At 41.9% G+C, this 14,904-nt stretch overlaps 1 protein-coding gene across 5 annotated transcripts in view; it reads right to left on the minus strand.

The window, feature by feature from the left end:
• LOC124551098 (caspase-1-like) overlaps nt 1–14,904 on the minus strand; it is a 118,296-nt gene that overhangs the window by 13,860 nt on the left and 89,532 nt on the right. For all 5 annotated transcript variants that reach the window (XM_047126066.1, XM_047126041.1, XM_047126032.1 and 2 more), the window contains one exon: nt 9,752–9,893. In XM_047126066.1, the coding sequence (XP_046982022.1) occupies nt 9,752–9,893 (142 nt within the window). The remainder of the gene's footprint in view (nt 1–9,751; nt 9,894–14,904) is intronic.

The raw sequence follows: 14,904 nt of genomic DNA on the forward strand, positions 1-14,904 counted from the left end.
AGAAATAGTGTCCAATAAGGAACTACTAAAGGGTTTCCTACTACATATTTAGGCTACTGGTTAGCGTTGCTGGTATCACAGGTGGGCAACAATGGGCTTGACCACTGTTGTTTTTGTCTCCCTGTGCAAATCAAATCAATCACCAAACGCACTCAGTACAAGGACTGATCACTGCGAGGTTCATAGTATCACAGAAGAATTAAAGTATTACTTTGTTGTGAGGGCGGTCATACGACAAACGAAAGTGTGCCCTCACTATGAGAAACAGCCACTCCCACTGGAGGTTGGAGTCCTCCCTCGGGCACGGGCGTGTGTGTTGTTCTTAGAGTTGGTTAGTTTAAGTTAGTTTAAATAGTGTGTAAGTCTAGGGACCGATGACCTCTGTAGTTTGTTCCCTTAAGAACGCATACACACACTCACACTGTGAGAAGTGTCATTAATGGACTGATGTCAGTGTGCTCTTGCTGCGAGTTCTGTATTTTGGCATACCAATAAAAGTGTGTCCTCACTATGTGCCAAGAAAAGAGTGCCCCCATTACAAGACACATTTAACTGTGGATACATCACAGTGTGGCATTGTGGTGAGCGTACTGTAAGACCTTCGGTACACACATCCTCAGATTATTTGACTTGTCGCTCTTACGAAGTAGGTGAAGATCAGCAATATGTCTCGTGGTCTTATCGTGGAGTGTTTATCTTCTGCCATTAGGTCAGACGATAGAAATGCCTCTTGCATGCTTAGAGTAGCAGATTGACGGTGACCAACTTTAAAAAGAACTTGCTTAATTTTCACCCACATTTATTAAAATAATAAAAAGCTTAAAAATTACTTAACTTGGTTCTGGATGCTGTTTACAATTGACAGTCTGAAGTTCCTTTGGTATTGGTACGTTAATCTTATTCTCACATATATCTCTGATACTTGACAAAAGTGTCTATACATTTATCTTCATGGCGATGTACAGGAATATGGTAATTTTATTGGGCCCAGACTGAAACTTGACTATAGACTGGTACAGACAAATGTAGAACTTGTACAGACTGACTAATTGGAGGTCTGTACACTCATTATAATACCACGCGTGTTCATGAATCATTGCGCGAGTGTGATCCATGAGGCGAAAAGGTGCTATGTTAGCAGCAATCTCATTGGCTGCGTTACATATTAATACGCGGATTGGCGGAAGCAGAATTTGGTCTGTCTCTATGGCAGCGCCATCTCGTAGTGCGGAAACCAACGAGCGCTGCGCCTTCGCTGTTGTGCTTAGCGGGGCGAGCTCTAGTGGGAAAGATGTGTACACGCTGACTACGCGGAACTATGTACACAACAGCCATCACTATGAAACGCATAATATCACAGATCACAAAAGCGTTCCCTCGCAGCAATGGCCATCGTCTGACAGTCCAATGAATGTGTTCCTCACTATAAAGCCTGTCATATGATGGAAAAATAAAAGTGTCCATCGCTAAGAGGCCTGTCAAATGATGGACCAATGAAATCAAACCCATTCTACAAATCGTAACTTTTTTTAAGTTGTTCATTGTTAACTATAAAGAGTTACAAAAAATAACCTGGTCAATCAAAGTTTCAATTACTTCCTTCTTTTATTGCTTCATTGTCTTATTCCGTTTGGAGTGATGTAATATGCGAATACACCTCCACTGAAATGATCAGTCCCAGTCATGTTTCTGTTAATGCTCCTACCGGTTCTAGACTAACAACTGATAATAACATGAAGTTAAGGAACTATATTGAGGCATATTATACAATTGTGTAAAGAAATAGGTATAACCGAATATCCATAATAATAGTATCTCTACTACTCATTTCATAATATAAGAAAGCATCTTTCTTTGTTGTGCATAGATGGATGTTGCTTTTGAGATTAGAGAAATAATAACATATACTCGCTCTTCTAACGTAACACTAACTCTACATTTTATGAGAAAAGTCATCATCAGTATTATCAGACATTAACTACTACATTAACAGGTATTTCTCATCTGCGTCTCAGGCGGTTCTTCATGCTTATGTACGTTCCGCCGTCCTCCACACCGTCCAGGATTAGAAATCTCTTCACCCTTCAACTCACCTTCCACACACCTTTCTAAGGCTCTTTTCATTCTTTTAATTACACTCAGTAGTTGTCTTGCTCTCCCACTACCCTCAGCATCTACTTATTTCTCACCATACCCATCTTATTGCTTCCATCAGTCAAATACGTAAAGTATTAGTAAGATCCCGCGATCACTTTTTGTACTTTTTGTCAAAACGTTCCATCAGGATAGAAATTTTAGTTTCCGTAATAACTAGTTTCGGCTACTACCATTATTGGACTCCATTAAAACGTGAAATGACAATTGAACATTAGAAACAAACTAAACGTTGTTGTTACGGTCTTCAGTCTAAAGACTGGTTTGTACAATTCTCCAAGCTATTCTATTCCGTGCAAGCCCCTTCATCTCCAATTAACTATTACAACTTACATCCTTTTGAACCTGCTTACTGTAATCATCTCTTGTTCTCCCTTTACAGATTTTAGCCCCCACACTTCCTTTCAGTATTAAATTGATGACTCCTTGATGGTTCAAAATGCACCTTATCAACCGATTCCTTTCTTTAGTCAAGTTACGCCACAAATTTCTTTTCTCTCCAAATCTATGCAGTACCTTCTCATTGGTTACACGACCTACCCATTTAATCTTCGTCTTTCTTTTATAGCACCACATTTCAAAAGCTCTTCTCTTATTGCCTGAGCTGCTCATCGTCTACGTTTCACTTCCATACAAGGGCAAGCTTCAGACTAGTACCTTCAGAAAAGAATTCCTGACACTTAAAGCTATATTGGATGCAAACATACTTCTCTCCTCCAGAACCGAATTTTTTGGCAATGCCAGTCTATATTTTACACTGATGAGCTAAAGTATTATGACCACCCGCTTAACAGCTTGTTTGTCCATCTTTGTAATGAAATACACCATTGATTCTGCGTATCAGAGATCAGACAGTTTGTTGATAGGATTATGGAGGTATGTGGCATTAGATGTCGACGCGAAGGTCATGTAATTCGAATAAATTACGAGCCTGTTATCTGAGTACGCGGCGATGGCACCCGATGCGGACCCAAATGGATTCCATAGGATTTACATCAGGCGAATTTGATCGGCGAAATTTCAACGTGAGTTCAGTCTTAAACTCCTCAAACCACTGAGGACAATTATATTAATGAAAGATGACACCGCCGTTGGGGAAGATATAAAGGGATGCGGGTGGTCCGCAGCTATCAGCGGGTCTTCAGTTACTACCACAGGTCCTATGCAAGCGCAGAAGAATGTCTCCCGTAGCATAATATTGATCCCACCAGCCTGCGTCCGTGGCGCGCTGGACGTTTCGAGCGCCGTTCATCTCGATGACGGCGTCTGTGGGGGCGGCCATCGACCTAGTGTAGCAAAAATGTGATTCACCAGAAGAGTCGACACGTTTACATTGATCGACGGTCGAGCCCCGATGTTTGCGCGCCCACTGCAATCGTAATATGAACACGCAGGGGTGGTCAGTTGTTCGATGGAGCCGTTTGTAGCAGCTCCAAAGGCTGATAGGGTTTTCTTCATTTTCCAACCACCTCTCTACAAAATTGTCGAAAAAATCAGAAAGCCTAGGAACATCCGCTGCCTGTGAATGTATCTCCAGCCTGCCATCACATACATCTTCAGGCCGTAGAAACGCCAGTGCAGCACACGTGCGAACTTGTTGTCTCACTTCCTCATTTTCTTTATATTCTCGAGTGAGTCCAAGATCCTGTACTTTCCTCCAGAAAGACTTTCTCATGTAGAAATAGCGTCCATGCACTGAGGAAGTTGGTAACGTATGTATAATTGCAGAAATCGCTCCTGACTCAAAATCTACAGTCACACCTGCAGGGTTCCATTCTGGAATATTTTCCAGCACATTTCTGAAAAGTCGGATGTATGTCTCTCTCCTTTTATTTGGTAAAAATGCAAATGCAACTGGTTCGATATTAGTCTCATTTTTATTACTTCCAAAATCTGCATGAACTGTATACAGGGTGTTACAAAAAGGTACGGCCAAACTTTCAGGAAACATTCCTCACACTCAAAGAAAGAAAATATGTTATGTGGACATGTGTCCGGAAACGCTTACTTTGCATGTTAGAGCTCATTTTATTACATCTCTTCCAATCACATTAATCATGGAATGGAAACACACAGCAACAGAAGGTACCAGCGTGACTTCAAACACTTTGTTACAGGAAATGTTTAAAATGTCCTCCGTTAGCGAGGATACATGCATCCACCCTCCGTCGCATGGAATCCCTGATGTGCTGATGCAGCCCTGGAGAATGGCGTATTGTATCACAGCCGTCCACAATATGAGCATGAAGAGTCTCTACATTTGGTACCGGGGTTGCGTAGACAAGAGCTTTCAAATGCCCCCATAAATGAAAGTCAAGAGGGTTGAGGACAGGAGAGCATGGAGGCCATGGAATTGGTCCGTCTCTACCAATCCATCGGTCACCGAATCTGTTGTTGAGAAGCCTACGAACACTTCGACTGAAATGTGCAGGAGCTCCATCGTGCATGAACCACATGTTGTGTCGTACTGGTAAAGGCACATGTTCTAGCAGCACAGGTAGAGTATCCCGTATGAAATCATGATAACATGCTCCATTGAGCGTAGGTGGAAGAACATGGGGCCCAATCAAGACATCACCAACAATCCCTTCGCAAACGTTCACAGAATATCTGTGTTGATGACGTGATTACACAATTGCGTGCGGATTCTCGTCAGCTCACACATGTTGATTGTGAAAATTTACAATTTGATCACGTTAGAATGAAGCCTCATTCGTAAAGAAAACATTTGCACTGAAATGAGGATTGACACATTGTTGGATGAACCATTCGAAGAAGTGTACCCGTGGAGGGCAATCAGCTGCTGATAGTGCCTGCACACGCTGTACATGCTACGGAAACAACTGGTTCTCCCGTAGCACTCTCCATACAGTGACGTGATCAACGTTACCTTGTACAGCAGCAACTTCTCTGACGCTGACTTTAGGGTTATCGTCAACTGCACGAAGAATTGCCTCGTCCATTGCAGGTGTCCTCTTCCCCAGTAGCGAGTCATAGGCTGGAATGTTCCGTGCTCCCTAAGACGCCGATCAATTGCTTCGAACGTCTTCCTGTCAGGACACCTTTGTTATGGAAATCTGTCTCGATACAAACGTAAAGCGCCACGGCTATTGCCCCGTGCTAATCCATACATCAAATGGGCGTCTGCCAACTCCGCATTTGTAAACATTACACTGACTGCAAAACCACGATCGTGATGAACACTAACCTGTTGATGCTACGTACTGATGTGCTTGATGCTAGTACTGCAGAGCAATGAGTCGCATGTCAACACAAGCACCGAAGTCAACATTACCTTCCTTCAATTGGGCCAACTGGCGGTGAATCGAGGAAGTACAGTACATACTGACGAAATTAAAATGAGCTCTAACATGGAAATTAAGCATTTTCGGACACATGTCCACATAACATCTTTTCTTTATTTGTGTGTGAGGAATGTTTCCTGAAAGTTTGGCCATACGTTTTTGTAACACCCTGTATATCTGTGAAAACTGTTTGCTACAGCACTTGAACGTGCCATCCATAAAAAAAGTCTCGTTTACTTCTTAGAGCCTCTCTCCCTGCTCTTCCACAAGAAACTATTATCCTGTCTCCTGATTTATCGTCGCTTAACAGGACACTGCTGTCATCATCCATAGTTAATAGCTCTGCTTTAAGTTCAGTCTCTTCTCTTGTCTCTGGATCCCTCTCACTTCCCTGTGACTTTGCCCGCCCTCTTCGTTGCTCGCTGCTCTGGCATTTCTGTCACAAAGTCGTACCCTCGATTATGCAAACTACCTAACTCCTCTGAATAGATTTTAGAAATAAACGTATTTTCCTCTCGTGCCCTCTTTTTTGCCTGGTTCAGAGTCCTCTGTACTTCCAACCTTGCGCCATCCAGAGCTCCATATTGATGCTGGTGCGAAAAGAGCACTGTAGAATTCTTGGATTTAAGCTTTCCGCGGCTATGCTTCCGTGTAAGAATAACCTTCATAGCGGCAACTAGGCTTACCACGACTTGTCGTTGAAACTTCCATATCACAACTATTGAGATGGTAAGATCCAATGGCACGATGTGAAGTCTACGAAAACTAGAGCGACACTAATAGGCAGACGGGACTGTGCGGGCGGAGTTGGGCCGCGCCCAGGGAACAGGTAGAGGAAGGTGATTGGGACGGTCCGGATGCAGCTAGGGCGGGACACAATGGACGCAGGTACGAGGCAGAGGGTTGGCAGATTTCTAGTGGGGCTTGAAAACTTTTAACAAATTTACGAGTATATGCGTTGTTCAAACTCGTGCCTGTGGTAAAGAGACTGCAACAATAATAGACAAACTGTGATTTTTAGTTGAAAGTGCCATCCAAGTCCTATAAACATTCTCACGCTGTGGCTGATATTTCTTTTTAAGTTTTTTGTCATTATTTTGATGACTCAACTGTTAGATTTCCAAGACATTCAAAGGTCACTGACAGATGTCAGAAAAGACAATATTACTACTACTTTCATTGGATTCTTCTCCATTTGCTCTTTCTTCAACTAATACACTATCTTCTTTTGCATAGCAGTTATGTGGAAGATTTTCTACGTTTTCTTTAAGTCCTTCAGTTTGATCAAGAACCACCTCCCTAATAGGTTCTTAATTTTTGTTAGTCTCTTCAATTTTTTGATCATCTGCAAATGCATTCTTGAACTATAATATTTTTGAGCCTTCTTTCCTGTCCTTTGGGTCGAGTGCTTCTCTGACGTAAGTTTAACAAATTTCAGCATTGAACCGGCCAACAAATAGACCTTCAAAAACCTGACGACAAATTACTTGTCCATTTATTTATTTACTTATTTTGTGCTCCGCTTGGGCAACGTCACTGTGTATATGTTCCGAACCAAATTTCTGCATAAATGAACAGATTTTTTTTTTTTTTTTTACCTTTTAACCAGTAACGGTGGAGAATTCATACATTCGGTCTGCTACGGAGCTCCATGTTCAACAGTGCGACAATTAGGTCAGTTTCTTTCTTTCTCTGTGAGGTTTGTAATGTTTTAACTCCGAAACAATTAACTGAAGTACGTAATCGTTTTCTGTTTCGTGTTTTCTGTTTCATGGCGCCAGGTGGGGACAGTGGAGAGCAGCGTCGTATACCGTACTTCGTTCGTAACTGGCCTGAGAGCGACGATCGCTGAAAATCTACCAGCCGACAGCGAGCCCACAAATGTAGATGCGCCGGAACTCGCCTGGGTCGCTGTCCCTTAACTAGTGTACATATTTTAAAAAGGAAAACATTTCATTGTAACTGTATATACGTCCATCTGCCGACCCATTCACAGCATCGAACATGTTATCGTTGACTGCGGCAGAAACTTTTGTCATGTACTGTGTGTGATTCAATGAGAAGAACACAATGAAGTCGAGTCACAACATTTTTTTTTTAAATTGTGTGGCGAAGGAAAACTGCTCTGTTGAATTTTAAACTTTTGTTAGTAAAAGCATCACAAAAGTATTAATGAACCTCTGAAGCAGTGATCTTGCGTAAACTAAAATGTGCCTCGAATGATTTTAACGAGTTAAAAGTAATTTCAAGTTATGAAGTCACATCGTTTCAATTTTACAAAGATACTAACAAACAAGACCATGAATAATGAAACTTTTATAAGTAAAAATTTCATTAATAATAACTCGGTTTAGAAACATAAGCTGTGGAACATCATTGGAGCAAAGAGCTCAGACAGTCGATATACGGATTCACAGGTACAGTAAACTATGACGGAAAGAATTTTCTGCAACAGGTAGATGCCTCCTCCCATTAGATTAACTCCGCGCGAGCCCAGATAGAACCTTTTAACAAACAATTACGTCGCTTATATTTCTAAGTGACGTTTGCAGGAAAAAATACCTCTGAATAGTAACCACCTTGAACCACAGCAGTGAATACGCGGAGAAAGAGCACACCCAACTTCACTATATTCTGGCAACCGAGAAGGGCGTACAGCTACTTAAATACGCATTATACGAGGGCTATCCACAAAGTACATTAGGTTTTGTAATTAAAAATAAATAAAATATTGGAAATTTTTTTATTATATACAGATGAAAGCCACACTTAAATACTACTTTTCTACATAGTTGCCATTTAAATTAAGGCACTTATAGTATCGATGGACGAGCTTGCAAATTCCTTCGTCGTAAAATTCGGCCGCCTGCGCCTTCAACCACGTGGTTACCTCTTCTTGAAGCTGTGCGGCGTCATCAAAACGCTGCATAGCCAACCACTTCTTCATTTCTGGGAATAAGTGGAAGTCGCTCAGTCCCAGGTCGGGACTGTACGGCGGATGAGGAAACAACTCCCACTTAAAAGATTCGAGAACTTCACAAGTGGCATTTGCCGTGTGGGCCCAGGCGTTGTCGTGAATCAGCAAGATCTTTGAGCCCAACTTTCCCCTGCGCTTGTTTTGTATTGCTCTTCTGAGGTTGTGCAGAGTTTGGCAATACCTTTGGGAGTTTATTGTAGTGCCTCTTTCGAGGAAATCCACAAAAACCACACCTTTTCTGTACCAAAAGACAGTCGCCATCACCTTCCTTGCCGACATTGTCTGCATGCATTTCTTGGGTTTTTGGGGGGAATTTGTGTGCCCCCACCGCATTGACTGCAATTTTGTCTCGCAGTTCACATGCTTAACCCATGTTTCGTCACTAGTAACGATGCGATCGAGGAATGAGTCGCCATGTTTCTCGTAAGCGCCCAAAAACGTTAACGCTGCAGCCATTCGCTGACTTTTATGAATCTCTGTCAAGATTTTTGGTATCCATCTTTCACAAAACTTGTGGTAACGTAGCTTTTCGGTAATGATTTCGTGCAACAAACTTCGTGAAATTTGTGGAAACTCATAGAGAGTTCCGTTATTGTGAAATTACGGATTTCACGGACCGCGGCATCGACTTTTTCGACAAGTTCGGCAGTCACTATGCTGGGTCTTCCACTTCGCTCTTCGTCGTGAACGTTAGTTCAGCCATTTTTAAATTTTATGACCCACTGACGCACTCCACCTTCAGTGATTATGTTGTCCCCATACACTTCACAAAGCTGCCGATAGATTTCTATCGGTGTACAGTTTTTTGCAGTCAGAAACCTTATTACAGCACGCACTTCACACTTCGTGGCATTTTCAATTAACACTGACATTTCAAACTGTCACAGTAACTCAACAGAGTACAGAACGAACCTCTCACTAGCACGGCAGGATGCCGACTGAGCGGCGGAATGCCATGACACCAAGATGGCCGCGCTAGCCCCGCCCCTAACGGACACAAACGAAAACGTAATGTACTTTGTGAATAGCCCTCGTATGTTACCCTCCTGATTTGCCACTCCCAAAGATTTGCAATGATTCGATGTACAAATGCTGCTGAACAAAGTTGTTGTGGGAGTTCATGAATGTGTTTTTACCTGTTCAAATTCTCAGCAGTACAGACGCAAAAAATTTTTTTAAGTTCTATCATTCGCGTAGCATTTATAGATGGGCAGAATTGAGCTGCATAGAATAGATGTATGTTTGGTAAACTGATTACTCTTAATAAAAATTAAAAAAAAGAACAGATGTTCTGGTAGTTGACATTGTACCACACCTTCGAATGTGGAGTAGGCGATGAGGAAGTCAGCGAACGATGGCACCTGGAAGCTGGCTGGGATAACTGCAGCAGCATCTGTTGAGTCACCGATGCAGTTTCGGACAATGGCGCCAGGGTCCCTGGTTCGACCTTTGCACGCCTGCAATAAACAGATCGTATCTCAACCATGTATCTACATCTGCATCTGTATGTATTACCTGGACAACACTGTAAAGTGGTTGACAGAGGGTACTTAGCCACAATAGAAGAAACGTTCAAGAGTGGGATTTAAGTTCAAGGAGAAAGGACATCAACGATAACATTCGCTGATGTCAATGCTGTCCTCAATGAAAGTGAAGAAGAATTACACGATCTGCTGAATGGAATGAACAGTCTAAATGAGTCCAGAATTTGGATTGAGAGCATATCGAAGAAAGACGAAAGTAATGAGGAGTAGCAGAAATGAGAGCAGTGAGAAACTTAACATCAGGGTCGATGATCACGAAGTAGATGAAGTTAAGGAATTCTGCTACCTTGGAGCAAACTAACCCATGACGGACAAAGAGAATATAAGAAACAGATTAGAACTGGCAAAAAGGGCCATCCTGGGCAAGAAAAGACTGCTAATATCAAACAAATGTCAAAATTTCAGGAAAAAAATTCTGAAAATTTACGTTGGGAGGACGGCATTGTATGGTAGTGAAACATCGGCTGTGGGAAAATCAGAACAGAAAGGAATCGAAGCGTTTGATATGTGATGCTAGAGAAGACTGTTGAAAATTAGGTTGACTGATAATGTATGCAATATGAGGATCTGCACAGAATCGGTGAGGAGAGGAATAGATGGAAAACACTACGAAAAAGAAGAGATGACAGAGCGATAGAAAAACAATTAAAATCGCTCAAAAGAGGAAAGGCCGCTGGACCTGATGGGATACCAGTTCGATTTTACACAGAGTACGCGAAGGAACTTGCCCCCCTTCTTGCAGCGGTGTACCGTAAGTCTCTAGAACAGCGCAGCGTTCCAAAGGATTGGAAAAGGGCACAGGTCACCCCCGTTTTGAAGAAGGGACGTGGAATAGATGTGCAGAACTATAGACTATAACTCTAACGTCGATCAGTTGTAGATTTTTGGAACACGTATTATGTTCGAGTATAATGACTTTTCTGGAGACTAGAAATCTACTCTGTACGAATCAGCATGGGTTTCGAAAAAGACGATCGTGTGAAACCCAGCTCGCGCTATTCGTCCAAGAGACTCAGAGGGCCATAGACACGGGTTCCCAGGTAGATGCCGTGTTTCTTGACTTCCGCAAGGCGTTCGATACAGTTCCCCACAGTCGTTTAATGAACAAAGTAAGAGCATATGGACTATCAGACCAATTGTGTGATTGGATTGAAGAGTTTCTAGATAACAGAACACAGCATGTTTTTCTCAATGGAGAGAAGACTTCCGAAGTAAGAGTGACTTCAGGTGTGCCGCAGGGGAGTGTCGTAGGACCATTGCTGTTCACAATATACATAAATGACCTTGTGGATGACATCGGAAGTTCACTGAGGCTTTTTGCGGATGATGCTGTGGTATATCGAGAGGTTGTAACAATGAAAAATTGTACTGAAATGCAGGAGGATCTGCAGCGAATTGACGCATGGTGCAGGGAATGGCAATTGAATCTCAATGTACACAAGTGTAATGTGCTACGAATACATAGAAAGAAAGATCCTTTATCATTTAGCTACAATATAGCAGGTCAACAACTGGAAGCAGTTAATTCCATAAATTATCTGAGAGTACGCATTAGGAGTGATTTAAAATGGAATGATCATATAAAGTTGATCGTCGGTAAAGCAGATGCCAGAATGAGATTCATTGGAAGAATCCTAAGGAAATGCAATCCGAAAACAAAGGAAGTTGGTTACAGTACGCCTGTTCGCCCACTGCTTGAATACTGCTCAGCAGTGTGGGATCCGTACCAGATAGTGTTGATAGAAGAGATAGAGAAGATCCAACGGAGAGCAGCGCGCTTCGTTACCGGATTATTTAGCAATCGCGAAAGCGTTACGGAGATGATAGATAAACTCCAGTGGAAGACTCTGCAGGAGAGACGCTCAGTAGCTCGGTACGTGCTTTTGTTGAAGTTTTGAGAACATACCTTCACCGAGGAGTCAAGCAGTATATTGCTCCCTCCTACGTATATCTCTCAAAGAGACCATGAGGATAAAATCAGAGAGATTAGAGCCCACACAGAGGAATACTGACAATCCTCCTTTCCATGAACAATACGAGACTGGAATAGAAGGGAGAACCGATAGAGGTACTCATGGTAGCATCCGCCACACACCGTCAGGTGGCTTGCGGAGTATGGATGTAGATGTAGATATAGATGTAGACAGGGTGGCAGGACATCTGTTAAGACATCAGGGAATAACTTCCATGCTACTGGAGATAGCTGAGAGTGTAAAACCTTTAGAAGAAGAAAGAGATTGGAATCCATTCAGCAAATAATTGAGGATATGGAGTACATAATTGAGACTAAGAGATTGGCACAGTAGAGGAATTCGTGTCAATCGCATGAAACCAGTCAGAGGACCGATGACTCAAAAAAAATTCTTCATTGATCAGTCTCGCTTCGAACTGACTGTCAGCCAAGAGTGAAAGTCTGGGGAGCCACTTCACTTCATAGCAGGGCCCCGTTGGTTGTCATTCGCGGCACTCTTAAAGCACCGCGGTACGTCGACAACATTGTATGCCCCGTTTAGTTGCCGCTCGTGGAAAGCCATCCTGGGTTTACGTTTCAGCAAGATAAAGCCCGCCCGCACACAGCAAGAGTTTCTCGTTTTTTCTTCGTGCTTGTCAAGCTCTACCTTCGCCAGCAAGATCACCAGATCCCTCCCCAATTCAGAACAGAATCTGACACGTTATCCCTTATGTGGACAACCAACAACTCTATCAATGAACGTCAATGTGCCGGCCGGGTTGGCCGAGAGGTTTTAGGCGCTATAGTCTGGAACCGCGCGACTGCTACGGTCGAGAGTTCGAATCTTGCCTCGGGAATGGGTGTGTGTGATGTCCTTAGATTAGTTAGGTTTAAGTAGTCCTAGGTTCTAGAGGACTGATGACCTCAGAAGTTAAGTCCCATAGTGCTCAGAGCCATTTTGAACGCCAAGGCAAATAACTGCTTGCAGGAGGTTCAGAGCGGGACCAACGCACTTTATTATCGCACATGATTCAGCATCTGTTGGTTTAGAAATGTGGACGCAACATTGCTTTCATCACAAATAAAGGTTTGCAAAAAAAAACTTTACTTAGCGGTCCCTGTATTTCCTTACCGCTAGAATGCAGACGGTGCGGGATTCTGGTTATACATGTAAACACAAGAATATTTTTCTTCTTTGCACATAACAATACCTTGTTTAAGTTTCTTATTTTGCCTCAGCACATATTTTTGCAATTAATCATTTTATTCGTTTGTGCTACATATTGTCGTAGTCATTTTAAAGGAAATTATTTTATTCGTTTTGTATTCTCTTTTGGTTTGGGACAAGCTGGCTACTATAATGAGGGAAAGGGAGTGGACTGGAAAACCAGAAGACTTATAAACTCGTTATATCTTAATCAAAAAGTTTCAGTTAAAGTGAGAGGAGAAAGTACAAACTGGATCAAACTAGGAAAAGGAGTAAGACAAGGATGCTGTTTATCACCTACTCTTTTCAACCTCTACTTGGAAAATATGATTGACCAATGCTCATTAGATGACAAAGGAGTAGAAATTGGAGGAAGAAGAGTAGGGTGTTTGAGCTTTGCTGATGACGTGGTCCTTCTAGCCACAGGATTTGGTGGACACCATTGCAACTAACGGAAAAAAATATGGAATGAAAATTAACACAAATAAAACATAAGTATTGGCACTAGAAGGAAATAAGTAAATAAAAATTATGCTGAATGGAGAAACACTAGAACAGGTGAAAAATTTTAAGTATCTTGCAAGCAGGATAGACACCGACTGGAAGTGCACCACAGAAATTAAAACAACGATAGTAATGGCAATAGAGGCGTTTTATAAGAAAAGGAGAATCTTCTGCAGCGGCCTGGACAGAGAACTCAGAAAGAGACTCATAAAATGTCTTGTATGGAGTGCTTTTCTATATGGCGCTGAAACATGGACTATGAGGAAAAAAGACAGAGAAAGGCTGGAGGCTTTTGAGATCTGGACATGGCGGAAGATGGAAAGAATAAGTTGAATGGACAGAGTAAAAAATGAGGAGGTACTGAGAAGAGTGGGAGAGAAAAGACAGTTACTAGATGTAATAAAGAAAAGAAAAAGAAATTGTATTGGGCATATATTAAGAAAGAATGACGGACTGATAAAAACAGTTTTAGAAGGTTATGTAGAAGAGAAAAGGAAGCGAGGAAGGAAGAGATTCCATATACTGGATGACATGATGGACGGTACAACATACAGCAGCCTTAAGAAGAAAGCAATGGATCGCAGAAAATGGAGAGGCAAAGGACCTGCTAATATAGCAGATAACTGATGATGATGATTCTCTTTTACAATGTCCATGCCTTTAGACTACGTACAATTTTTTTCTATTTAAGACCTGAATATGTATGTCACACTGTTGTATTACCGCTTCAGTTACGTGTTTCATACGGCTGAGCGATTATCGCTTTCCTCCATCTGTATACTACCTCCGTTGTGCCCTCCTTGACGACCAGCCATTCCGATTCAACATTAGACTACCCACACCAGGGCAGGTCCTTCAGCTTTAGTGCCACAGACGTGTTTCTTCTTAACATCAGTGTTCCCCACCAAGGTTATTAAATATGTTTTTCAATGTAATTTTGCCGTGTGTCTGTTTTTTACATTTTATGGCAACTGTTTTTAACTGAAAGCGAAGGAAGTCATGTCTCGTATGTACAAAAACTTCCATTTTATTTTCGCCTTAAAATTTTTCTAATTCATTGTGTATATCTCACATTTATGTTTATTATTCTTTCATCTTATTTAGATTTTCTTCTCGAGTCGTTGACATGGGGAAGGGAGTAACTCATGAAGGCAAATTTGAGAGGAGAAGCAAAACACTGGTTTGACATTATGAAAAATGAAGTTGTATTTACCAAATGGTTATATATTTACAGCAAGCTGCACATTTTTATAAGAAATATA

The sequence above is a fragment of the Schistocerca americana genome, chromosome 1 (genome assembly GCF_021461395.2).
Source record: "Schistocerca americana isolate TAMUIC-IGC-003095 chromosome 1, iqSchAmer2.1, whole genome shotgun sequence".
Classification (NCBI taxonomy): Eukaryota; Metazoa; Arthropoda; class Insecta; order Orthoptera; family Acrididae; genus Schistocerca; species Schistocerca americana.